This window comes from Gossypium hirsutum, chromosome A13, assembly GCF_007990345.1.
Source record: "Gossypium hirsutum isolate 1008001.06 chromosome A13, Gossypium_hirsutum_v2.1, whole genome shotgun sequence".
Classification (NCBI taxonomy): Eukaryota; Viridiplantae; Streptophyta; class Magnoliopsida; order Malvales; family Malvaceae; genus Gossypium; species Gossypium hirsutum.
The window spans coordinates 100,037,345-100,064,816 of record NC_053436.1 but is presented as its reverse complement, the minus strand read 5'-3'; the positions used below and the strand labels follow the sequence as shown (position 1 = coordinate 100,064,816).

Here is a 27,472-nt window from a genome sequence, read left to right as displayed (position 1 = left end):
CCCAAAAACTCACTTTTTCAATGACCTAAAAATTTGGGTCATTACATGTTTTGAATTAAATCTGAGGTAGTTGTGCATTGATTATTGTAACTTTAAGACATTAGAGAATCAAGTATGATAAGTTGACTTTTAAGAATTAAAATTGCTAGGTTATTTCCCTGAATTGAGGTATTATCTTGAAATTCTGAATTCACAAGATTGACATCAAAAGTCATAATTCTCGTGAGAACTTGAGCCTTTTGAGCATATATCCTTTCTTGCTCACTTTTATTGTTGTTTATGAGTGTGTCAAAACTGATTTGTTATTCTAGAACTTGCTTCGATTATACATGTCAAGACCACACCATCGATTTGATATACTGAGATGATAAAGACACTTAGGTTTTAACCCACTCACTCCCTAAAAAGCCTACCTTCATAATTAACCCTTAGTGAACCCCTTTGAGCCTTAAACACCATTTTTTGATATTTTCCCACAAAAGTTAACTCATAACTTAACCCTTTTTGATTCGTTAAGAATTTTTCTCTTTGTATTGACTCCCTTTTTTATCGAGATTTGATTTGATTAGTTACCTAACTATGTTCGTTCATTTCAATTGCTGAATTATTTCCTATTATGTACTTTCTATTATTGTACTTTTCTTATTCTTAAAAAAATCGTATATTTATATTCGTATAATTACATATTATAAAGAGCTTGGATAAGTTAAAGTTATTATATTGAGAGAAAAGCTCACTTCATTAGTTTTGGATAGTGTTAATTTTGGCACTTATTTGTAATTCAGTAATTAGCTTTATTTTTCTAAGTTTGGTAATTATTAAACTAATCTCGATTCTAACCCTCTTTTTCAGCCTTTATCCACACCTTTAACCCAAGCCCCATTACAATCCCGTTAAAGACCTTTTGATTTGTGTATCATCTCATTTATAGTGGTGGAGATTTGATTTTCATGCAAGCCTATGCTAATAACTTTTCAGGTTTGACTATTGAGTGCTTAATTATTGAACCTTAAACACTTTGAGTGATTTGAGTGAATCTTTAGAAAGGACGTCAATTCTTGTCGATTTGGAATTAAAGGTAATTATTTAGATAAGGGGAGATACCTATGATTTTATGATTAAAATGCTTAACTTGGATTGTTTGAAACTTTGATGTTCTTTTAGTTGAATTCTCAATGTATGATTATTTGTGGATTATTTCGAACCATTATTGATGAGAATTATAAGTTGAGAAGAATTTATTTTAATTATGAGTTAAGGATTTTGCTTGAGGACAAGCAAATGCATAAATGCGGGGATATTTGATAAACCATAATATATACATATTTTTATCCCATGCTTGGCATATTTTTGGATGATTTATCATAGGATTTAGTGAATTTGATGCTCCTAATCCTTTAAATTCATGTTTTATACTTAGGTGAGCATAGGAAGGGGAAAAGAGCAAGAAATGGGCCAAAAAAGGACAAAATGGGCTTATCTCAGTATTTCACACGGCCTAGGCACTTTCACACAGGTAAACCACACGCTCGTGTGAGACACACAGGCAGGCCACACGCCCGTGTGTCACGGCCGTGTCGACTAAAAATCAACTTAGAATTACACACGGGCGTGGCACACGGCCGTGTCCCTGTCGAGCCTAAATCTAATTCTACTCAGAAAAGGCTATTTTTGAGGGTTTTGAAGCATTCCAAAGTCTATATAAACACCCCAAAAGAGTATCAAAGGAGACGTAGAGTAGAAGGCAGAGAATACTCAAGGATAGCCATCGGAATCAGCTCGGAAGCAAGATCTACTTCAAGACTGAAGATCTCCATTCAATTTCCTTAGAAGTTCTTTGGGTTTCTTTATGTTTTATTGTTTTCCTAATTTTTGAGATGTTTTCCATTATTATGAACTAAACTCCCTAAATACCTAAGGGAGATTAAACCTAAGATGGATCTTATTACTGTTTGAATTATATGATAAATACTTGTTCTTATTCTTAATTGTGAGTTTTAATCCTTGCTTTAATATTCTAGGATATTAATCCAGGTTTTTGATGTGCTTATTCAGTAGAGCAAAAGTCTCTGTTTAAGATTAGATCTTTCATAATTAAGCGGAGTTGCATGCAATCCTAAAGATAGGACAACATAAATCTGCCAGATTAGAGTCAAATCTAATAAGGGAATCCATAGATTGAGTTAATACGACAATAAGGGTTTTAATTAGAAAGAGATTTCAATTACTCAACCTAGAGTCAGTTGTTTTTAGTCTCGAGAGAGATATTAACATAAATCAGGGATTTCTACGGATTAAGTCAAGTGGATAAATCATCTATTTCAGAAGTAATAAGTGAAGTCTAGGTGAAATCTTCCTTGGGTATTGTCATCTTCATCAGTTTTCCAAAAAGTATTTTCCAACTTTAATCTTTGTTGTAATCTTAGTCAATTAGATAATTAGTCTTAGTTTAAAACATTCATTTAATTATTAGGCTAGATAATAAAAAGATAGTAATTACTAGTACCTTTAGTCCTTGTGGATACGATATTTTCGATCTCACCATAACTATACTACTGTTACATAGGTACGCTTGCCTTAGTCGAATTTTTAGTTAATTTAGTGACCATCAACATACCTCCGCAGGTTTGAAAGGAAGAATTCCCACGACTCCATGTTCTCTTTATCTAAGAGGGAAAACGCAATCGGGAACATGTTCTTGTTCCCGTCTTGAGAAATTGTAAGAAGTAAGATCTGTGTATATTTATCGTATAGCCATGTCCCATCTACTTGCACAAACAACTTTCAATGGGGAAATGTACGCACACATGGATCAAACATCTAGAACATCCGTTGGAAAATTCTTTTTCATGGTTGTAGTTAGTCATCTGGGCCATAATAAGGTCATGTTTGTAACTTAATGATAGTCTTCGGCACGTACTCCCTCATAGCGGCTATCCATCCTTGCAACTCAGTGTACGATGCATCAGAATCTTTGTACAATTGCTCAATTGCCATATGTTTAGCTAGTCATGCCTTTCGTTATGATACTCGATACTGGAATCGTGCTTGCATTTTGGCAATCAGTACCGAAACTTTAATGGTCGACATGTCTTTCACCATTGGCATGATGCACGTACAGATAGTTTTGGAATCAATTTTTCGATGATCTTCTGTAATACATGTTGAAGTGCATGTGTGAGGCCTAGAAAATTTTTGTGTCTCCCATATCTGCAACTTCTGGATAAATGCAGCTCGTATCCGCTAATTGCAACCTTCTGCGGACATCCAACACTCTCCAATATATAATGTCAATTTAGACAAGACGACTTTATGGTCTGTTGATATATTCATTCTATACCGCTTAATGGCAAATATGCATTCTTTCTTACTTTCAAATCTCTGGCCCACGAGCAGCTCCTTAGGATTAGAATATACGGCCATCTGGCAAGCAGGTAGTATTTTAGGGTACTCCAGGAGCTTGGTTGCCTGCGTCGCATCTGGGTCTATCAGAGACATATGTGCCCCAGGATTATTTTGTATCACAATACAATAAATTTGGCTCCCGACTAAAGATGCGTTAACGTGTCTATCCTTATTCACGCCTTTGTCATCAATATCATCTGGGATCTCGTCCACGTCAGGATCACTATCACTATCGACTTCGTGATCAGAAGGATCACTACTATGGTATACATCATTACCAACCACATCAGTTTTGGGGTGTAGCATTAAGATTAATGTCGATCCCGTGTATGGTTGATTGACTATCAACATGCGATATCAGAACCACCATACACGGCTCTTGAGCTCCATCTTCTTCACCTAATTGAGTGGGATCTTCAGTTGCCTCCACACCAGCTAACTTATCAAATAACTGAATCGGTGCATTTTGGTTGCTTCGAGTCCCACAATAAAGCGTGACCATTTTCTCCACATCTTTATCATCTAACAAGTTTCATTTCGGTGAATTTTATGGAATCCTTTGAAATTAGAAACTTGTAAAAAAGTTTCAAGATCCTTCTCCCACAACGTTTATAAATTTTTTCACTAATTTTTTCCTTCATATCATCAAACGAGATATTTCTATTAAATCTCATTGCTACTTGTTTGCGATATTCAAATATATATCCCACGGTTGTTGTCAAAATTTCTCCATCGAAATAAACACATACAAAAAACTGATTCTCATTCTTCAATGTTAGATCTGTTTAAAAAATTTCAAAATTCTCAAAACAGTTTCGAATAGCAAAAAAGTTACATAAAATTTTTAATGTAAAAATTTTCATCCAAAAGCTAACAAAATTAATAACCTAACAAAATAACCTTCAAATAATAAAATTACTAAAAAAACTCTACATTCTATTTAAAAAGAAATAAACTAAAATACCTTATCATTCTTCTTGTTTTCTTTTCTTTCTTTCTTCTCCCTATCTTCTTACTTTTGTTCTGCTAAATTTTGTGTATGTTGCTTTTTTGATTTTTGGAGGTATATATAGGGGAAAAATTAAGCACCAGACGTGCCTGTAGGCCCCACCAGTCGCGCCTACCAGGTAGGCTCAACTAGTCGCGTCTATTAGATAAGTTCAACCAGTCGTGCCTGTCAAATAGGCACAGCCAGTCGCACTTATCAGATAGGCACAACCTGTATACCATTTTCATATCTATGCACGGGCTATATACTGATTCGGGAAAAAATTAATAATATTTTATTAAACGAAAAAATAATTTAATATAAAAAAGGGGGTTGCACTTTTCAGATAGGCACGACCCAAAAAAATGCCATTTTGGTATATAATCCAACTGACAACCTATTTGGGTATTTAATTTTTTTAATATATTTAGGTAAAAAACCCTGGAAATTGGTTTGTTGATGTGATTTTACATCATTCTCTTCAAAAACGAATTTAGCAGCCAGCTGGTGCAACTGCCAATACAAAAACCCACCAAGCACCATTTAGGAGCATGCTTTTCTATGGCCCTCCAGGAACAAGAAAAAAATGGCTGCAAGAGAGCTGGCTCGTAAATTTGTATGATGTCTTTGTTGCAAAATGACCATCCATGCTAACTATGAACTACAAGCTCATCAAATGTGCAAGCTCACTAAGACTGCTAGCTCACTTGATAACTACGAGCTTACTAGAACAACTCACCAAGATCGCGAGCACACTAACACTGTGAGCTCACCAAGCATGAGAGCTCACCTGCGAGCTCTTCACTCTGCAAGTTGCCAACTTGCCAACTTGCACTGAAACTGTGATGAATTTTAATTAACCATTTTGGCAGATGATTAGACAGAAACCAACAAATGAAAAAGAAAGTTATATGAACCTAGTCACTGAATTAAGCTAAGTTTTAATATTTTATTATTTTTAGCTTATTTAAGCATAATTTTTCATGTAAACTAAGTATCAGTTTTTTAATGAAACAATTCACCAAAAATTACCTTCTCCATTTTTCATATTTTTTCTTTTGTTTTAACCTTTTATTCATAAAAAATCCAACAATTGGTATCGAGAGCCATTTATTTTTTAGGCATATTTTTCATAAAAAATGTCTTCAGTAAACTTTACACCCCCCCTGTTTTTTACAGGCGAAAACTACCACATCTGGGTAGTAAAAATGAAAACCTATCTTCAAGCCTTTGATCTTTGAAATGTTGTAAATGTTGAAATAGAACCACCAATATTGAGGCCAAATCCATACAAACTCACCAACGAAGTAACAAAGAATTGGCTCGTAGATAGCGGGTGTACAAGTCACATGATAGCAGATGCAAGCATCTTTAAGAATGTTGACAAAAGATTTCATTCCAATGTGAAAGTTGGAAATGACCAATATATTAAAGCAGTTGGAAAAGGGAGATGTTTTAATCAAAACTCCATTAGGTACTAAACTTGTCATAGATGTTCTTTTAGTCCTTGACATAGATCAAAACCTACTAAGTGTAGACAACTGCTCGAGAAAAATTACTCTTTGGTATTCAAAGACAACAAATGTCTAGTTCTTGATCCAAGTGGATGCGAGCTCATATCAAAAAAGATGGCAGACAGAAGTTTTGTTGTCAACTAAAACTTAGCAACCTAAGCAGCACATAGTAGCTCGCTAGAGAATGGGACATATTGACTACAAATCCTTAAGTCAAATGTCCAAGAATAACTTGGTTGAAAATTAGTCAAAAATAGTTGATCATGAAGATGTATGCGAAGTATGTCAGCTTGGGAAACAGGCGAGGTCTCTATTTCCTGCGAACACAAAATGGAGAGCCACTAAAAAATTACGCTTAGTACATACTGACATTTGTGGACCCATGAAAATAAGTTCGCTAAATGGAAGTAGGTACATTGTTTTGCTCATAAATGTCAGTACAAGGTTTTGTTGGGTGTACTTCATGAAGCACAAGTCTGAGGTGGCTGAAATCTTCTCCAAATTTAAAGTTATGGTTGAAAACCAAAGTGATTGCAAGCTCAAAATGGTAAGATCAGAAAATGAGGTAGAATACATATCAAAAAAGTTTGAAAAGTTTTACGAAGAGTCTGGTGTTCACCATCAATTGAGTAATGTATACACTCTACAAAAAAAATGGAGTAAGTGAAAGAAAGAATAGAACTGTGAGGAATATAACTCATTGCTTACTATTTGAAAGTAAAATGCCTAATGATTTTTGGGCTAAGGCAATAAACATTGCTGCTTACCTGCTAAACAGACTACCTACTAAAGTTGTTGAAGGGAAGACACCATTTGAAGCCTGGTATGGTTTTAAACCTTTTGTTTCACATTTAAAAGTATTTGGTTGCACCTGTTTTGTTCATGTTCCAGAAGAGAAAAGAAGCAAGTTGGACAGTAGATCGCAGCCAGGGATATTTGTTGGATATTTTAGTGTTAAGAATGGATACAGATCCATAATCCTTTCACCAGAAAGGTGATCATAAGCAGAGATATAAGTTAGATGAAACAAAAAAATGGAATTGGACTACAATAGAGGAGGAGATGTGTGAACAAAAAAGTCCAAGACTAGATTTACGAACCACTATAAGCCAAATTGAAAATGATGTAGTTGATGAACAACCAATGCGAGGAACTAGGTCCAACACTGAAATCTATCAACATTGTAATCTGGCAAAGCAAGAAACAATTACTTTTGAAGAAATTGCTCAAGAAATTGAATGGCGAACAACTGTGAAGGATGAGATCACCATGATCAACAAAAATGAAACATGAGAGCTTATGGATAGACTAGTTCACAAGAAAGTAATTGGTGTCAAATGAGTGTTCAAAACCAAGATGAATCCTGATGGATCAATCAATAGATATAAAGTGGGTTAGTTGTGAAGGGGTTTAACCAGCAATATAAAGTACACTTCACTGAAACCTTTTCTCCTGTTGCAAAGTTAGACACCATAAGACTGCTACTAACTCTTGCTACTCAAAAGGGTTGGAGAATACATCAGATGAATATGAAGTTAACCTTCCTAAATGATTATTTGAAAGAAGAGATTTATGTTGAACAACCACAAGGGTTCATAATACCTGGTGTGAGGCCAAGGTGTATAAATTGCACAAAGCGTTGTATGGTTTGAAGTAAGCACCAAGAGCATGGTATGAAAGAATTGACAGTCACCTTACAGAAATAAGTTTTGAAAGAAGAATTAGCGAGCCCACTTCATATGTAAAGAAAACTGATAATAAAATACTCCTCATTATTTCATTATATGGTGGTGATTTACTTGTAATTGGCAACAATAACAAATCGATAATTATATTCAAAAATCAGATGCAAGACAAGTTTGAAATGTTAGACTTAGGTGAAATGACATATTTTCTTAGTCTGGAGGTGAACCAAAATCACAATGCAATCTTCATAAACAAAAAGGGGTTTGCTATAAAAATCCTGCAAAGATATAGCATGGAGAACTGTAAACCTGCGAGCACTTTTGTTGCTCAAGGTGAGAAGCTCACTAGCAATAAAAATGTTGAAAAGAATGATGAAACAAGCTACAAAATCTTGGTGGGATGTCTGCTTTACTTGACAACATCCAGACCTGACATCACGTTTATTGTAAGTCTGTTGTCAAGGTTCATGTATTGTTATAATGTGAACCACTACAAGGCAACAAAAAGAGTTCTACGATACATAAGAGGAACTCTACATCATGGAGTGAAGTTTATGAGGACTGAAAATATCAAGCTATTTAGGTATTCAGTTGGTGATTGGGCTGGATCTTTTGAAGACATGAAGAGTACTCCAGGCTATTTCTTCACTCTAGGATCGAGTGCGTTGTTGGAGCTCGAAGAAGCAAGAAATAATAGTACAATCAACTACTGAAGCTGAGTATGTTGTAGCTGCAGCAGCCGTAAATCAAGCCATTTGGTTAAGGAAACTACTGAATGATTTAAATTTGAAGCAAGAAGAAGCAACAGAGATCAAGTGTGATAACCAATCAGCTGTTGCAATTGCAAAAAATCCGGTGTTCCATGGTAGAACAAAACACTTCAAAATCAACTATCACTTTGTGAGGGAAGTGGAGCAAGCCAAGGAAGTCACATTAGTTCACTGCAGTTTACAAGACTAGTTAGTTGATATTCTAACAAAACCTCTTGGGAAGATAAGGTTTGAAAAGTTGCGTTACCGAATGTGTGAGCTCACCAAGACTGCAAGCTCACCAGAATAGCTCATCAAGATCGCGAGCTCACCAACATTGCGAGCTCACCAAGAATGAGAGCTCATCTTCGAGCTCTTCACTCTGCAAGTTGCCAACATGCCAACTTGCACTGAAACTGTGATGAATTTTGATTAAACATTTTGGCACACGGTTAGACAGAAACCAGCAAATGAAAAAGAAAGTTATACGAATCTAATCACTGAATTAAGTCAAGTTGTAATATTTTATTATTATTTTTATCTTATTTAAGCATAATTTTTCATGTAAACTAAGCATAAGTTTTTCAATGAAACAGTTCACCAAAAATTAACTTCTCCATTTTTCATCTTTTGCTTTTGTTTTAATCTCTCCTTCATAAAAAATCCATGCTTTTTTCTAACCTCTCCTTCATAAAAAATCTAACGGTCTTCTACCTTCCCTGTGCCGTACATGGCTAGCACTTGTATATATTTGGCTTTGTCTTCATAATTTGGTTCTTTGACTATCTTTTGGATTAAGTTTGGTTAGAATGTTGGACCCCGGGTGTACACTTAATTGTATGGACAATTATGCAAGTTCTAAAAATGGTCAATTGTTGATTGTGACTTATAAGCATCTGTCTACAATTATGGAAATGAAATAGGGGAAATTTTTTAAATCTCTGGGAGAATTCCTGATGTTTGTTTCATTTGCTACAATGCACCATTAAAATAGTTCACGATAAGTGTTTGAAATTTGATTTTCTTTTTGTTCATTTCTTTTCATTCTCTAATTTTTTTATATCAACATTCAGGGGTTAGATTGTGCTTTAATGAAGGGAGGAGATGTTGTTCCACTGAAACCACAGGCTGTTGCATCAACAAACTTGTTGATATGTAGTTTCTCCTCTAATTGCAATCTCTCAAGGAGTTTCAGTTTGCATATAACTTACCGATATATTTTGTATGATAAAAAATAAATTCCTTAAGGGTAATTTCTTTATGCTGATCTCGACAATTTTTCGTCATGATTGTTTACCTGGAAGAGGTTTCTATGTTAACAACAAAAAAAAAATACAGAATTTCCTCAACTATAATTGTTGTATGCCAAAGGATGCAAACGTTACTGGCTCCATTGATTTTGTATAATGTTCAGCTTTGAATATTGATTTTGTTGGCCGAACTGTTTTTGCAGACGGAACAAAACCTACATGAGTGAAGCTCAGAGAAGCGCACTGAATGCGCTTCTTTTCTGCACTGGTGACCAGTCCAAGGATATAGTCCTTGCTCTTGCTACAAACTGTCCTGGTGGTCTTGATTCAGCTGTGGCTGTATTGATGAAGTGTTGGAATTCCCTTTGCCTAGGGAAGATGAACGTTTCGAACTGCTAAATCTGTACCTAGATGTTAAGTTTAGTTCCCATGCAAAGGTGGCCATGCACGACATGCAAAGGTGGTCATGCTCCTGGAATCGCAGCAAGCAGTGGTGCCATGGTGTGCAGCAACTGAAGTTTGAAGCTGCCAATCTATTTGCTGTTTTTAGTTCCATTTTGATTGTTTTGTAATCTAGTTCATGTTGAACTAAGTAGGTAAATGTTTTGATATTGATTGACTGAAAAGTCAGCAATGCAAGTTGTACAAGCTAATCTTGTAAGTTTCAATGCAAATTAGTGGAGTTAGGTAGTTGATTAGGTGATTACTTGTTTGATTTACTAGTTGACTGATATATGTAATGGCTTAATGCCTTGTTGATGAGTTAATGAAAGATATCAGCTCATTTTTCATTCAATCTTCTTCTCTCTTTTCTGTTTTCACTTGCTAGTTTCATCTTTCTGTTTTCTGCTTCCGAGCTTGCTTCTTCACCAAGGCTCGAGGCTTACTACTCAAGCAAGACTAGAAACAGCTTGTTGCTGTCTCTTGCACCAACACTAGACAAGTAAATAGCTCAGGCTGGCTCTCGAGAAAACCTGGTGTGCTTCAGAAATAATTTAAAAAAGCAGCAGCAGCAGATTGAAATCAAGGGACTGAGTGATGATATCTTAAGAGAAGCTGCAGCTAAAACTGAATGATTTTCAGAAGGGAAATAGCCAAACTAATGGCTAGTGTACAAGCAGCCGCTTATAGGAGTGAGAATTGTGTGCTTGACCCGACCCTATTTCGTGAAGTGGTGGATTATAAGGCTGCAGAACATCAACAGAGAAGAAAACTGGCTGTTGGCGATGGAGGTCGGGTTTGAAACTATTTATTTTTATTTTTGTTCACTGAATTTTGCACTTTGGTGGCAAATTTTGGCAATGCCTGGTAGTTTAGCTGATTGATTAAAAAGCTAAATTTTTTATTAGTGTTTAGAGTATTTTAATATTGTACATATTTTATATATATTTTAATTATTTATTGTATGTTATTTTTAAAAATATTTTTATTTTTTAAATTCATAATTTTTACCTGAATGTATAAATGATAAAATCTCACGCAAAAGATAAAATCTCTAATTATTATTAAATTATTTGGAGTTCCTATTGTTATTGGACATATTCAAATTAAGTGAAAGGGAAAATCCTTAAGGCACTACTATATAAGTCTAGAAATTACATTAGAAAAAAGATGACACCTTTCAAGCAATCTCTAATTATTATTAATTTATTTGGAGTTCCGATAGTTATTGGACATATCCAAATTAAGTGAGAGAAATCCTTAAGGCACTACTATGTAAGTCTAGAAGTTACATTAGAAACAACATGACACCTTTAAAGCATAGTCACCAACTCCCATTAAGCTGAAGTCAACCCCCTGATCAACAATTCAAAGCACCAGAAAAAGGCGACGATGATCTGTGAAATATACATACAAAATGAATCCATGATTAACAAAACCAAAAGAATTATATGTATTCATGAAGATGAGAATAACAACAACTGTTAGGTTTAGCAGCTTATACTTGATATGATATACTTTGGCTTCAGTAGTCTTACTGCTTCTGGTGATAATAAGAAAGAACAGAAAATATAGTTTGTAGTATAGTAAGCAGGAGCAAGACAAGTGCAGCAAGAAATAATATGGGCGACCAGGGAGTGTTAAAATAATCTTTCTTGAGTTTTGCCTTCCATATGTTCCGTTTTCTCTTGCAATGCTCGTTCACTTGACTAGCTATGTCCCTATAGTAGAAGCATTCTGGGCTGTAATAAACGGAATGCGCCAGTTTGTTAAACATTTGGGTAACTGCTTCATTGTTTCCTAACAAATTAACAATAATTTCATTTTTACGGAGTAGCTCCACATCCTTGCTTGTGTTGATGAGTTTATCCATGAACACCACATAATCAACAAAGAAATTTGGCACCTCCCATGCGAATAATTGTTCGTAGGCCATATAATTTCCGAACGTACGCTCTGTGGAATCACCGACTGCTAAGATTGGAATCTTGAGTTCTTTGGTGCTATTGTCAAATGTTATATCAAACATGTTCCCTGTCCCTTGGTTCTGGTTTTGCATATTTTGGATAGGGACACCTGAGAAATGGATTCCTGCATCTTCCAGCTCTGTTGCGCTAGGCATCGTGTACGGTGGGATTTGGAAATTCTCTTCTCTTCTTGCTATTTCTGCTTGGGTTGGAAGAAGTGAATGATAGAAAGTAGAATGTACCAAGCCTAGAAGATGCCTGATACTAGCAGTATTTCTATGTACATTGGGGGGATCTCTGTCGAAAAAAACAAGAGCAGATGTAACCAGCTTACAAAAATGTCTTCGAGGTCCAGGATTTGGTTCTATCATGCCATACAACTTCAAAAGCACAAAGAAAGGAAGCTGGTTTTCTAGCAATAACAAATCGCCCCGTATGTCACGTGAAACATGTAGTCCCAGTTTCCAAAAATCACATAGATGACCCTTCCGGATTAGCTGAACAACAAAGCATCCATCATACACCATCATATCTACAAATTTTTCTTCATCTTCAAGGTCAGGAGGAAGAGGTTGCTCGTAGCATTTGCGAGTTTTTCTTTCTAGGTGTTTCATTTCCTTTCGGAATTGGTCGAGACCAAGGTGGGTTTCGTCGACAATCTCCTCAAACCACCTCTTTTTGATATCTTCCATCCTCGCCAAGTGTGGCTTACGGTAGTGATAGGGGCCAACTGAAATCACATTTGGTTCGTAGGCTCTTTCATTTACTTCACGCAGTCGACGAGGCACTTTGAAAATTATTGTAGGACTTATCTGTTAACATTAAACAAATTTATTAAAGAAGGAATTTGTTTTAGTTACTTTGTTAATTAAGGCCTTAGGTACCTACATTTAATTTACTCGATGCAAAAGCAATAGAATACTTTTTCAAATACTTCTACTTTAAATTCAAATACAACTGTTAGTGTTGTAGCCAAGTCGCTATTGTCTTAAGTCATTCACTGCATCATAGCGTTTTGATCAAACAATTTCTTTTTCTTTCTTATATTTCTATATTTATATATTTAGTATTAGATATTTTATATATCAAATATTTCAAGCTCACCCGTGCTACTAACTAAGTGTTTCAGTCCTCCGCTCCCAACTTTATCAAAGTTAACCTTCATATCTATCTATCTATATTAATATAAAATAAATAAATGACACAAATTAATCAAATATTATTTTATTCATAGAAATTATTAGGAAGTTTATACATTAACATTTCAATTTAAAAACTTTTAATCTTAAGAAATTGCACTCATTCATTTTAACACCTACACTGTCATTAGTGTAATACATACCTCTCTCCCTCCTTTTTACTTCATTATTTTTCAACCCACAGCATATTGTTTCCTTTATTAACTAAGCCTTTTGCTTCTTTTATTTACGCAATGCATTAAAAAACAAATGTATAGGAATGTTTGAATTACCTCTTGGGAGGAGGAATGTCCATGCTCAATTTCAATAATACAATGCCAAGTCGTCCTCTCAGGCGAACTTGATCCCATCTGTTCCGTTTCTTACCTAATTTATATAATATTTATAATCAAAGTAATAAAATTAAATATTTAATTTTAACTTTGAAACAGAAAATTGAATTAACCCAATTTACTACCAACCAAAATCAAACCAGGTCCAAATGGTTTTCAATTTTTTCCATTTCTTGTCAAGAAAAAGAATCAAAAACTAGAAGAACGTACTTTAGCACGTTCAAATTACTATCCTTCTAACTACTAACAACATCAATGCAAATTAAGTTAAAGAATTTCAAATTTTAAATAGAAACTTTTTCCTCATGGATTGGAACCCAAATATAAATTTTTTTTTTTTGAAATCACTAAACATGAAAAAAATAAATTTTTATCATTTATTAACTTATGGGACCAGATTAAAAGTTATGGTTTTTAAGGAATGCGAAAACTACTATCAGTCCCTGCGTCACCTCTAATGCCAAAGTAATCCAAAAATTTATCTAAAAAAAGAGAGGGACGTCAGAGATGTTGAAGTTTTAGTTAAAGAAATCTTTTACGAAAAGGATGAGAAAAGCATACTAAATCATCATACCCTTTAGAGAGATGAACTTCTGCGTTTGTGATGTTTTCTAGAATAAGATGAACAAAGATGATTAAATAAACAAGGAGAGAAATTGAATGTGAGAGAAAGTTGTGGTGAGGATGAAGTGAGAGTCAAAGAGTATATATATATATATAAACATAAATATATAATTTTTTAATTTTTTATAAAAGTAATATTTTAAAAACTCAACCCTTCAATTTATTACTATATTTATTCTTATCATACATGTAAAATTATGGCAGGCAAAAAAACTTTCAAATTTTTTTTAAAAAAAAGTAATTAAATTTCTATTTTTCTTTTGCACTCATTTAAATATTTAATTTTTTAAAATGTATAAAAAAAACCTTAAAATCTTTTAAAAAAATAAGTCCCTATTTTTTTTACTCAATTGGAAATTTGAACTTTCAGAATACATCAAAAATACTCTCAAGCTTTTTAAAAAAAATAAGCCCTTATTTTTATTAAAAATTAGAAAAAAATAATAAACTAAAATAAATAAATTTATAAATAATATTAATTTTAATAAAATTTCAAATATTAAAAATTAAAAAATATATAAAAAATCATAAAAATTGTAAAATTGTAAAATTTTATAAAAATCATAATGAATTATAAAATATATAGAAATATAAAAAATTATAAAATTTTATAAAGTCGTAAGAAAATTATACAAATATAAAGAAATATAAATTTCATAAAAAATTATAAAAATTATCGTACCAAAAGAATTATTTTATAATTTTCTATAACTTTTATTAATTTTTTCGCCACATGTCACGTTATGTTGCACAAATGATAACTTTAATTTAAAAAAAAAAACTAGAGGCCATTAACTTTAACAACCAATAGTTAAAGTTAATTGTTAAAGGAATTTTTTGATACATTTTATAATTTTTAATGATTTTTATAAAATTTTACATTTTTTTTACTTTTTTACTATTTTTATAAAAAAATTTCTAATTTTTAATAAATTTGAAAATTTTATATTTTTATTAAAATTTAATAATTTATCTAAAATTTATTTATTTTTCTAATTTTTAATAAGAGCATGGCCTTAATTGCTTTTTTGAAAAATTTTGAGTGTATTTTTGATGCATTTTAAAAGTTCAAGTATCCAATTGAGTGAAAAAAAAAAAGGAACTTAACTGCTTTTTTTTTAAAGAAATTTGAGGGCCTTTTTAATACATTTTGAAAGTTCAAGTGCTCAATTGAGTGAAAAAAAAAAGAGGAGAGATTTAATTGCTTTTTTTTTAAAGTTTGACGGCTTTTTTACAGCCTTAAGCCTAAAATTTTTAATTGATATGATATTTTTATCATATGGATTTAAAATATAATAGATATTTAACTATTGAATTTTTTCTATTACTTAAAGCTAGAATTGATCATGAGTTAGGCCGGGTTTAGGTCAAACATCAGTAGAATTTTAGGTCAATTTTTTAGGTTCGAACCTGGCCTGGTTCGAAAAATGAGAGTAAAATTTTACCCAAGCCACGACCCAGATTATAGATACTAAACTCGAGCCCGACCCACATTAAAAGTTTCATGTCTAGAAACAATTTTCATCACCACCTAAAATAATGGTGAGCAAAACTTGATTCGATTTGAAAAAAAAAATCAAATTTCGAGTTAATCAAGTTGAGTTATTCGAGTCAACATAAATAAGTAATTCGAGTTTCGAGTTCGAATCAAGTTGAATTTTACAATTTGAATAATTCGAATAACAAATTAGAGTTAATACCCACTTGATTCCTGTTAATTTTGAAAATAAGCAAATTAGCCCCTCTCAACAAAAATTTAAAAAATTAAAAGTAATTTTTAAAATTTAAAATATTTATAAAAAATTCCAAATTTATATTATTTAAAAATTCTAATAAATTTAAAAATTTCTAATATAAAGGAAATTTTAATTTTAATTTTTTTTAAAATAATAATTTTAAGATCTAAATAAGTTAATTAATAATTTAAATTTATCATATTAAAGTATCTTATTTTTTAATATTTTACTTTGAAAAAATTTTCAAATATATATGGTTTCAAATTTATGAGGTCTAATATGAATTTAGTTACTAAAATATGATTTTAATTTAACTCAAAAAATTTTATTCGATTAAAAAAATATTCAAATCGAATTAAAATTATAAAATAAGAATCGATAATTCGACTAACTCGAAATTTTTTCACTTAATTCAACTTGATTCAACCTAACACTCACCCAACCCCAAATTACCCAACAAAACATCCACATATTCATGTCTATAAGCCATTTTTCTTAACTTTAAACAAAGGATAAATGGGGAACATTTGTCTGAAATTTGATTTTTTTTTACCCAAACAATTGATTGGAAAAGTTAACAACTCCACCAGGATTAATTTCTGGGTTAAATATTTTAACTCGAAAATAACTTTGGGGAAAACGGTGAAAGTTAGGGAATGAAGAAATATTCAACTCTGCAACATAGGAAGTAGGAAAGAGAGTTTTCCCAATCCACAAAATGACGAAAATGAAAAGAAAATAGCTCGAATTTCTTACCAGATGCTCAATGTGAAATATCCTGATTAAATCTGCAGAATTTATGCTGTATCATTGTCCCCATGTAAAAAATTCTTACGGATAAATGCTAATTTTGGTGAAGAATATCAGTGAGTGATGGAGAATCAATTCAAGTTTACCACCAACCTATGTCTATCAGTTAAGAATTTTCTCAGCAATTATTGTTTTTTCTAGAATTTGACTACACTGTTCTTAACATTGATTTTCGTATTTGATAGAACGAGTTGTTAATTGTAATATTATTACACAAATTTTCACCCACACATTTCATATTTCGTTTAGTACATATTATTATTAATTTTAAACCATACAATTTTTTATTTATTATACATTATTTTTAATTATATTTTCACATTAAGTATATAATTTCTATCACGTATATGAATGTCAATAATGAGTCAACAGAGCAAGAAGCTAACGACTCTTGTTTTGTTGTTACTTGAATTTATATACGAGTCTATGTATGGTTTAATTTAATGGAGCCATTATTGAATGGGTCTATTGTTTCATTTTCTTTGTTGAATTTTCCATTCTTCCTTCTAGGATTATTTCTTGAGTTCCCATTCAGCCATCCACCCTTTGAATCGCCTATTCAGACCATCTACTAATGGCCCTGAGGTCCAACATAGTCCTTCTTTGCTTTCATCTTTTTAAAAATTATAAGCAATTTTTGTTTTAATGATGCCTCCAAAAATATTATTTTTCACTGACATATATATATTTCTCATATTTTTTTCCTAATAATACATCAAATAATCATCAACAGAAAGTTCAATAATACAAACCCAAAGAAAAAAAAAAGTAAAACGATGGAGTGAGCAACTAGAATTTTTTGGGTGAAAATCTCTAATCTAATCTTTTACATTCAAGATTCTTTTTAATTTTCTTTTAAAAGAAGAATAAGCTGAGAAGATAAGATTTAAAAGAAAAAACCTAAAAAAAATTTGGTTCAACAGGCGTAGAAGAGCTGTTGATATGTCACATAAAAAACCAATTCAAAAATTATAAAGATAAAAGAATCAAAATAAAAATAAAAAGTTAATAAAATTTTTTATAAAAAATTAGCATGGAGTAGTTATGGATTGTCATGCAGGTTGTTGTGTTTAAAAATTTAACATTTTACTTAGTATCCTTTCATTTCAACTGTAGCGACGTAAAAAAATTTTGCTCTCGGTTGCTAGTTGAGGCGATTATTTGAAAATTTAAAAATCGACTTTCGATTTTATTAAAAAAGGGAGTCGCCATCGATCTTTTTTCTAGGTGTGATCGGACACCTAATAAATCACCTTTTTTAGAAAAAAATTTATTCTTGAACAAAATTGAAGGCCGAATTTGGGTCTACGCGAAAATCCAGAGAAAAATAGGGTTCGGGAGTCGGTTACGCACGAGGAAGGTATTAGCACCCTCGTGACGCCCAAAATTGGTATCTCATTAAACATGTATTGTCTTAATTTTCGAAAATGCGAGTTCAATACAACATTTAATCGTGATCCGATTAAAACGAGAAAAATTTCAAGTTTTTTTGGTTTCTTTTGAGAAGGATGTTCCATTTTTAACACGAGCCGACAAATTTCACCCAACATAACGATGAAATTGATGGCTTAACGTTAAATCGGTACATTGCCTTATTTATTGAAATTAAAAAAACATGAATAAAAATCTTTAAAGCGGTGAACAGCGAGATAATACAAAAATAGAAGGTAACAAAACATAACAAAAGTTATAAATACGTCGAAACAAATAATAACTACGATAATAATATTAAAACAATAACAACGTATGCGATATTAAACATGATAACAATAATATTAAATGCGAAGTATGCGATATTAAACATGATAACAATAATATTAAATGCGAAATAAGGATGAAAGTATATATAAATATATAATAATAATAATAATAATAAGTAAAGTGACGTAAACTTAATATAAAAAAAACTAATAGTGCTATATGTATATATATATTAAAGTATATGTAATAATAGAAATGGAAAGTGTATACATAATAATATTAAAGCATATACATAATAGATGTATATATAATATATATAAAATGAACATGTACAATATATTAGAAATACTAAAAACATAAGAAAAAAGATATATATTAATAATACTACATAAATATGTACATATATATTAAAATAAATACATAATAACATTAAGAGTATGTACATAATATAGTGTTAAAAATACATGCATAATATAGTTATTAAAAAATATATATATATTAGAAATAATAATAATGTCACAAACAATTATTAATAGTAAACATATACATATATATATTAAAGATATATACATATATAATAGAACACATACTAACAATAATAATAATAATAATAATAAGAAGAAGAAGAAGAAGAAGAAGAAGAAGAAGAAGAAGAAGAAGAAGAAGAAGAAGAAGAAGAAGAAGAAGAAGAAGTATGTACACCAAATAACACATAATAATATTAAAATAAAATAATAAGTGATAATAGTGAAAATAATAGGTATAATATATAATGATATATAAAGATAATACTATATATAAAAAGTATATATATACACGTATAATAAAATATATACTAATATTAATAGTAAATATAATAGGGGTAAAAATAGGTATTATAATATATTAGATAGTAAAAATAATATAATAATAATAATATGAGAAGGTTGAGAAAAATAATAATATAATAATAAAATCTGAAGTTTTAAAATCACAAAGGGGATACAAATAAATGGTAAAACAAAGTAAAATAAATATATGTAAGAAAAAAAGAATAGATAAATAAATATAAAAGAAATATAATAGTAATAGTAATAATAATGCAAAGCTAATTAATTTAATAATATGATAATAATAATAGTAAAGTAAAAGGAAAATAATGAAAGGGAAATACGGGGAAATATGTAAAAAGAAATAAATAATAGATGGATAGACAAATAAATAAATATTAGTAGCTTGAAAAATGATAAAAATAACAAATATTTAAATGAAGATAATAAGAACAACAAATATTTAGAAAGTAAGCATTAAAATTCTTAATATATATGAGGGATATAATGTAACAAATAATATGATAATAATAACTATAATAACCGATGGAAGAAAAAAAATAATAAAAATAAAATTAAAGGCATAAAATAAAGAATGCAAATAAAATGAAAATAATAACCATTTAAAAATTAAAGGAAGATAAATAAATAAATAAACTAGACAAAACAATCATGCATATAAAATAAGCTTCAAGTTAAATAAAGGATTAGATTGGGATTAAAATAAAATTCAGAGTCTAAAACATAAGACAATAGATGAATAAACAAAAAAAAGGGACCGAAATGAAATACGCGCAAAAATGGAGGACCGAATTGGGAATATCCCACACCATCACAATGGTGCCATTCTAGCAAGTACTAAAATGTAATTAAAATAATATTGTGGGCGAAATTTAAAAATAACAATGAGCTGATTTGAAAGGACCAGAAAGAATGAGGGACCATTTGCACAATTTGTCCCAAAAGCAGAAACATGCTTGGCCTAAGGTTTGTGACGCCGTTTCATCTTTGTTATTTAAGTTTTTTTTATTTTTTTATTCTTTGCTTTATTCTTTGTTTAAACAAACAGAGAACACCCCACCCCCTTTCTCCCTTTTCGGTTAGGGTTTCAAAACCCTCTTGTGTTGTCGTCATCGTTGTAATACCCTAAAAATTTTTACAGTAAGATATTATCATTGATATAGTAAAATAAGGAAATAAAGTGACAAAAAGGAAAATTTTGAGTTATGTCAATATTGAGAAAGTATATTATGATATATTAATTCAAGAAAGGACTAAATTATAAAAGTGAGAAAAGTTTTGTTGCACAAGAGTAAATACTCAAAACTTGAGGGGTTAAAGTGTAAATATGAAAAAGTTGAAGGACCAATAGTGTAAATATTTTAAGAGAGGAATGATCTAGAAACTAAGGAAAATGGATGAATTAGGACTAAATTGAATAGGTGAAGAACTATGAGGGACTAAATTGTAATTTTACCAAATTAAATGATGACTCAATGATGAAATTTTAAAAGATAATAAAGGGAAAAATGGTCAATTGGAAGAGAGAGAAATCTAAAAAGTAATGATGATGTTGATGATATTTTATGATTATTTAATTAGATATATATTATTTTAATGAGATATTTTATTATTTTATTATTATTTCATTATTATTTTTTTATTAATTATTTAGTATAAAAGGAAAGAAAGTTGAAGAATTTTCATCATCTTTCCATGCATGCAACCAACGTTAGAAGAGAAGGAAAAGAAAGAAATTTTCATTTCTTTATAATTTGGTCATTCCACCAAAAATTCACCATTTTCACCTAGAAATCAAAAGAATTTTCATAGCTACTAAGAGAGAAAAATGTTAAGGAGACCATGGAGAGTTAGAATATCAAGTTGGATTCAAGAAACAGAAGCTGGAGGAGAGAGAAAATCAAGTTAAAGATTAGTATCAATAGAACAAGGTAAGTATATCAAGATTTCAATATGTTTTTAAGTTTGTTATTATTGACAAAGTATGGAAATAATATTATAGTAGAGTTTTCTTACATAAGGTCCTATGTTCTTGATATGTTAGTGAAGAGAAAATAACAGAAAGTGATGAGAAATGGTGTAGAAAAAGAAAATAAGGGTATTATAACATGGTAATTAATATCTTGTACTAAAATAGTTTTGGACAGCAGCAGTAGTCTAACTTTGAAAAATCATCAAAAATTGTAGAAATCTAATTATACGATGAATAAAATATGAAATTAAATATTATTAATTTTAGTTTCTTATAGAAGAAATTATGTAAGCAATAGAATTTTAAATCACGAGATATGATGAATTTTGTGAGATAGGGTCAGAATGATTTCGGGTTCCCCTGTTCTGACTTTGTAAAATCATAAAAAATTGGATAAAACTAATTATGGGATTAAATTTATATGTTTAGAATCCTTAATGAGTCTATTTTCAATATAAATAAATGATAACATCATTTGAATTCTGTACAAGGAGATAATTAATTTTTAGTGAAGAAGGGCCAGAACTGTCAGACAGCAGAACAGGGGTAAATTTAAAGAATAAACTGTACTTATTGGCTAAACTAAAAATTCTGAAAATTTTATGGTAATAAGATATATGAGTCTAGTTTTATGAAAAATTATCGGATCTTAATTTGGAGTTCTATAGCTCTAGATATAAATAATTTAGTGACTATGACGTAGATAGATAGCTTGAATATTCATAAAAGTAAATAATAAAAATTATGGATAATGTTACTTACAAGTGTGTTATCTACATTAAGGATGTGGAATGGAGAGGAGGAGAAGGAAAAATATGTATGAATATTCATCTAGCATGGCTAATTTGTATATTTTAGGCTCAGGGACTAAATTGAATAAAAGTAAAACTTTATGGTCAATTTTGTAAAAATGTCAAAAATGACCAAATTGCATGAAATGGATTATATTATTATTTAAATTACAAAATTGAATGAAATTATTAATTTAGTTCAAGATCGAGGGAAAACATGTTTTAGGGATTAAATTGAAAAGTTTGAAATTATGGAAAATTCTGATATTTTATAGAATTCATGGACTGTTATCAATACATATGAGAATAATAGCTGGAAATAAGGATTAAATTGCAAGAATTTTATTTTCCTGATCCTAAGGATGAAATCGTCATTAATTAAAAGTTTAGGGGCAAAATGGTAAATTTGCCTAGAGCATTAATTAAATGTATTAGAATATGAAATGAATGAAAACGATGATCAAATTTATTTATAAATATCCAGATGACTCAAATATGAGACTTGATCGTGGAAAAGAAAAGATATCGAATTAATGAAATTATAAATACAAACAAGCAATGAGGTAAGTTCGTGTAACTTGAATTATATTCTTAAATGCTTGAGATTGTATGTTATTGATGTGAATATGATTTGAATGTTCATCGTATGAAAATTAATGAAACATTGATATATTTGATAAAAAGGGGAAGAAATCCCGATTGAATGAAAGGAAATTTCGATGGATCTCTGAAAAGGAATTGACGATAAAAAGGATCTAGCCCGGACGGGTGATCCTATTCTAATATAGCCCTCCCAAAGAATACGCGTAAAATGGATTTAGCCCGGACGGGTAATCCAAATTAGGGTCTGAATTTAGCCTGGACTGCTAATTCAGATCCAAGCTCATTAGAGTAATTGTCGTTGCAGGGGATTTAGCCTGGACTGGTAATCCCGACAATACTCTATGAGTTTATATTACAGGGGATTTAGCCTGGATTAGTAATCCTGCTGTAAGGATGAGGTTCGTGGGAGTGTGCTCTCTAAAATGAAATGTGTAAGACCATGGTTGAAAGATACCATGGCAACATGATATGAAATGTGTAAGACCATGGTTGAAAGATACCATGGCAACGTGACATGAAAGAATAAGACCATGGTTGAAAGATACCATGGCAACCTAATATGAAATGTGTAAGACCATGGTTGAAATATACCATGGCAACATGATATGAAATGTGCAAGACCATGGTTCAAAGATACCATGGCAACATGACATGAAAGGATAAGACCATGGTTGAAAGATACCATGGCAACATGATATGAAATGTGTAAGACCATGGTTGAAAGATACCATGGCAACCTGATATGAAATGTGTAAGACCATGGTTGAAAGATACCATGGCAACATGATATGAAATGTGTAAGACCATGGTTGAAAGATACCATGGCAACATGACAGAAAACGAGTAAGACCATAGTTGAAAGACACTATGGCATCATGTCAAAGATAAATAAGACCATGGATGGGAGATGCTATGACATCTGTTGAACAATTGATATTCAGGTAATATGTATCAGATGACGAATGATTATATGAAATGATTGTGTGAAATGTTTACAAGAACTGGTCATATGGAAATATATGTACAAAATAGTTGTATGAAATAATTATGAAGATAGATAAACGAAATAAGTATAAGTACATGGAATATAATTTATGTTAAGATATAAGCTATTACCGGAATAAATATACATAAAATATATGGAAATGATGGAGCATGAAATATTGATATAATGAAATGAATGATATATGCTTATGAAGAAACGGTAAGAGCATGATATGTTTCATGACATGTACATATATGATTATCTTTGATATGCTGATACAAGGAAATTATGTAAGATGAGACTATTATTAAACTCAAGTGCGATATATCGAGAAAATAGATATATCAATGTTGAATTTATATGAGATATGTACAAGTATACGAATAATGTTGTTGTTTGATGCTTATAAAAGTGCCAAACTGTTGATTGAATGATAATATATTTATTTATATGATGCATTGAATCGGTAAGTATTTAATTTTTTTAAGTGATCTGCATATGGTAGTAATGCTCCAAAACCCTGTTCTGGCAGTGGACACGGGTTAGGGGTGTTACAATCGTGGCTCTTTGAAGCCGCTGAGGTCTCCGCCGTCGACGGTTGTCAAAGCCACCAAGATCTAGGTAAGTTTTTCTTTTTTATTTTTGATTTAAATATGATTTATAATGAAATGATGATATAAAACGAAAAAAAAGAGTAAAGAACAAAATGAACTAAAGAAACAAGGGAAACAGAGGTTAAAATCCACCTTTCTTTCTTCTGTTGTTTCGCTTTTTGATTTCAATATCCGTGTTTAACAGTATCTTCCTTTTTTCTAAAATAGAACAACAACAACAAAAATCAATCCCCCCCACTTTTTTCTATCTTTTTTTTCGGCTTATACAGCCGTTTACATTATTTTTAACCATTTTTGCTGCTTGCGTGTCTGCTCCATCTTGCAGAGTAGTTGATGGCGGTGGAATGAGGGTTGACAGAGATGATAGGATAGAGACGGCGGCTGGTAGAGGCAGGTGGCTGCCAATGCTAGGGTTTTTCCTTTTTTCTGTTTTTTATTATTGGTTTGGGCTAGGGTTAGTGATTTGGACTGATGTAATTTGGGTTTGGGTATTTGTATTTGTTTGGTTGGGTTTTATCGGGTTCTGGGCTATTGGGGTTATTAGGCTGAAGGGTTGAGGTTTAAGTGTGGGTAAAATTGGGCTATAACAGCTGCCTCTCTTTACTCATTGTCGTGTAATGAGAACAGAGTTGTTGTCGTGTAACGAGAATAGAGTAAAGACTTTTAGGAAAGACCAATTTTGCCCTGTCTTGTTGAGTATTAACTTCTTTGGCGCTCCTTTTCTTTAGGTAGCTTCATTCCAGTCCACCGCATCTTGTAGCTTTGGCTCAATCCATCGCGACTTCAGAATTATGACTTGTGGCTTCACTCTACTCGTATCTATAGGGATATAAAATTCGTTGTGATCTGCTCTTCTACTGTATCTTCAGGAAGATAAGATCTGCAACTTCAATGTGCTCCACCGCAACTTTGATCAGCTCCACTATAACTTCAGGGCTCTGCTACAACTTCAGGGAGATAAGACTTATAACATTCAACCTGCTTCTCTGTAACTTCAATGAGGCAAAATCTATGTCTTCGATTAACTCTAATCGTTATCCTTTACTCGGCATGTGATCCTGAGCTCAACTCATTTCTCGCAATATGAATTGACTTTTTTTTTAAAACAAACCTTAAAAACTGAAATTGGAAATAGCTCAGCACATGAGCCAAGGCTCAACTCACCTTTCGCAATATGAGTTGGTTTTTGAAACTTAATTTGAAAAGCAGATTTTGAAAATACCTCGACATGTGACCCGAGGCTCAACTCACCTCTCGCAATATGAGTTGATTTTTGAAAAATATAAATTGAAAAAAAAAGGAAATTGAAAATACCTCAGCGTGTCCTAAGGCTCAACTCACCTCTCGCAATATGAGTTGATTTTTGACAAGCAGAAATTGAAAACACCTCAACACGTGAGGCTCAACTCACTTCTCACAATATGAGTTGATTTTTGACAAACAAAAATTGAAAACACCTCAGCGCATTAGGCTCAACTCACTTCTTGTAATATGAGTTGATTTTTGACAAACAGAAATTGAAATTACCTCAGCGTGTGACCTGAGGCTCAACTCACCTCTCGCAATATGAGTTGATTTTTGAAAGATAGAAATTGAAAATACCTCAATGTATCTTGAGGCTCAACTCATTTCTCGCAATATGAGTTGAATTTTGAAAACAAAAATAAAAACATCAAAATACCAAAACCTGTCATCTGGTGGAACTCAAGTGTCTTTTCCTTCGATTCAATACAGCTATCATCACATCCTCTTGCTCTACTAGAGTACCTGTATATGTCATGCATGATGTTATCATGATATGCACATGTTTATCTTAAATGCCTTTATGCCTACATGATTATGCTATGCGCCTTAGGCATGTTTGTCGTATGTCTTTTTTCGTCACGATTTTTTTGATGATCTGCATTCATTACTTAGGCTCTTGACTTTCTCTTTAGGCCTTGTACCCGTCCTCAAGCTTTACGAACGATCTGCGTTTCTCAGATATCACTCTTTTGCCCCTGGTTGAACTTTGTCCTTGCTTTGAGACTTTTGTACTTATCAAATTCTTATCCAGGTAATGCTTAACATTTCTTTTGTTTAGAGTATGTCATTTCACTATTTATCATGTAAATAAACCACATAATTAGATGCATGAAAATGGTTAGGTAGGAACAAAAGGAATACTTCACATTTATTTAATTCAATTGTAGCAAACAAAGAAAGTTAACCAATGATAGTAAAAAAGTGTCATAAAGAGAAAAGGGATTGCATTCAACGAATACAAATGCTCTAGATATTCAACTCATGAACTCTTCCACATTCCTCAATCAAGAATCTTTTCGAGCATGGCTTCTTGCGTATAAGGTTTCTAGCTTTCAGAAATGCTTCAAATACTATAGTCTCGCTGTTTGACCCACCGTTCAGATCGGCTTGCTCTTTAAGCCCAGGTTTACTTCATTAGAACGCCCTTTCAGATTTTCATCCTAATCTTTTGTGTTAATCAAGACGCCCTTTTCGGGTTTTCACCTTGATCCCTTTTTATTATCAAGATGCCCTTTTTGGGTTTTCACCTTGATTCCTTTTTTATTTTTTTTAGGCATAATATTTCTTCACAGCATCTGAATTCAATGGATTAGGTAACTCCTTCCCATCCATCTCAGTGAGAATCAAAGCTCCACCCGAGAATGCCTTCTTTACGAAGTATAGTCCTTTCCAATTTGGTGCCCATTTTCCTCGCAGGTCTTTTTGTATTGGGAGAATCTTTCTCAGCACGAGTTCTCCTTCGTGGAACTCTCTTGGCCTTCTTGTCATGGGCCGCGATCATTCTCTTCTGGTACATCTGTCTGTGACAAATTACCTTTAGACGTTTTTCCTCGATGAGGTTTAATTGGTCATATCAAGCTTGAACCCATTCTACTTCCTCTAGTTTCGACTCCATTAAGACTCGTAGAGAGGGGATCTCAACTTCAATAGGTAGCACAGCTTCCATTCCATAGACCAGAGAGAAAGGAGTTGCTCCCGTATGTCCGTACAGATGTACGATATGCATACAAAGCAAATGGTAGTTTCTCGTGCCAGTCTTTATATGTCTCAGTCATTTTCCCAATAATCTTCTTAATATTCTTGTTAACCGCTTCAACAGTTCCGTTCATTTTCGGGAGATAGGGTGATGAGTTATGATGCTTTATTCGAAATTGCTCACACACTTCTTTCATCACTTGTTGTTCAGATTCTAGGCGTTATCTGAAATGATTCTTTCAGGCAAACCATATCGACAAATTATTTCTTTTTTCA

The 27,472-nt window shown here is 31.8% G+C and overlaps 1 protein-coding gene and 1 pseudogene across 1 annotated transcript; one reads left to right on the top strand and one right to left on the bottom strand.

Moving 5' to 3' along the window:
- The first annotated feature begins 7,885 nt into the window (after nt 1-7,885).
- On the top strand, nt 7,886-10,834 carry LOC107889822 (ATPase family AAA domain-containing protein 3-like; annotated as a pseudogene).
- A 376-nt stretch (nt 10,835-11,210) lies between these two features.
- Nucleotides 11,211-14,221, bottom strand: LOC107888443 (putative UPF0481 protein At3g02645). Its single transcript, XM_016812550.2, has 4 exons — nt 14,105-14,221; nt 13,471-13,564; nt 11,537-12,811; nt 11,211-11,429 (listed from the first exon to the last, which is right to left on the bottom strand). The coding sequence occupies exons 2-3, from the start codon at nt 13,546-13,548 to the stop codon at nt 11,567-11,569; spliced, it is 1,323 nt and encodes a 440-aa protein (XP_016668039.1). The 5' UTR covers nt 13,549-13,564; nt 14,105-14,221; the 3' UTR covers nt 11,211-11,429; nt 11,537-11,566.
- Between the last annotated feature and the right edge of the window lie 13,251 nt (nt 14,222-27,472).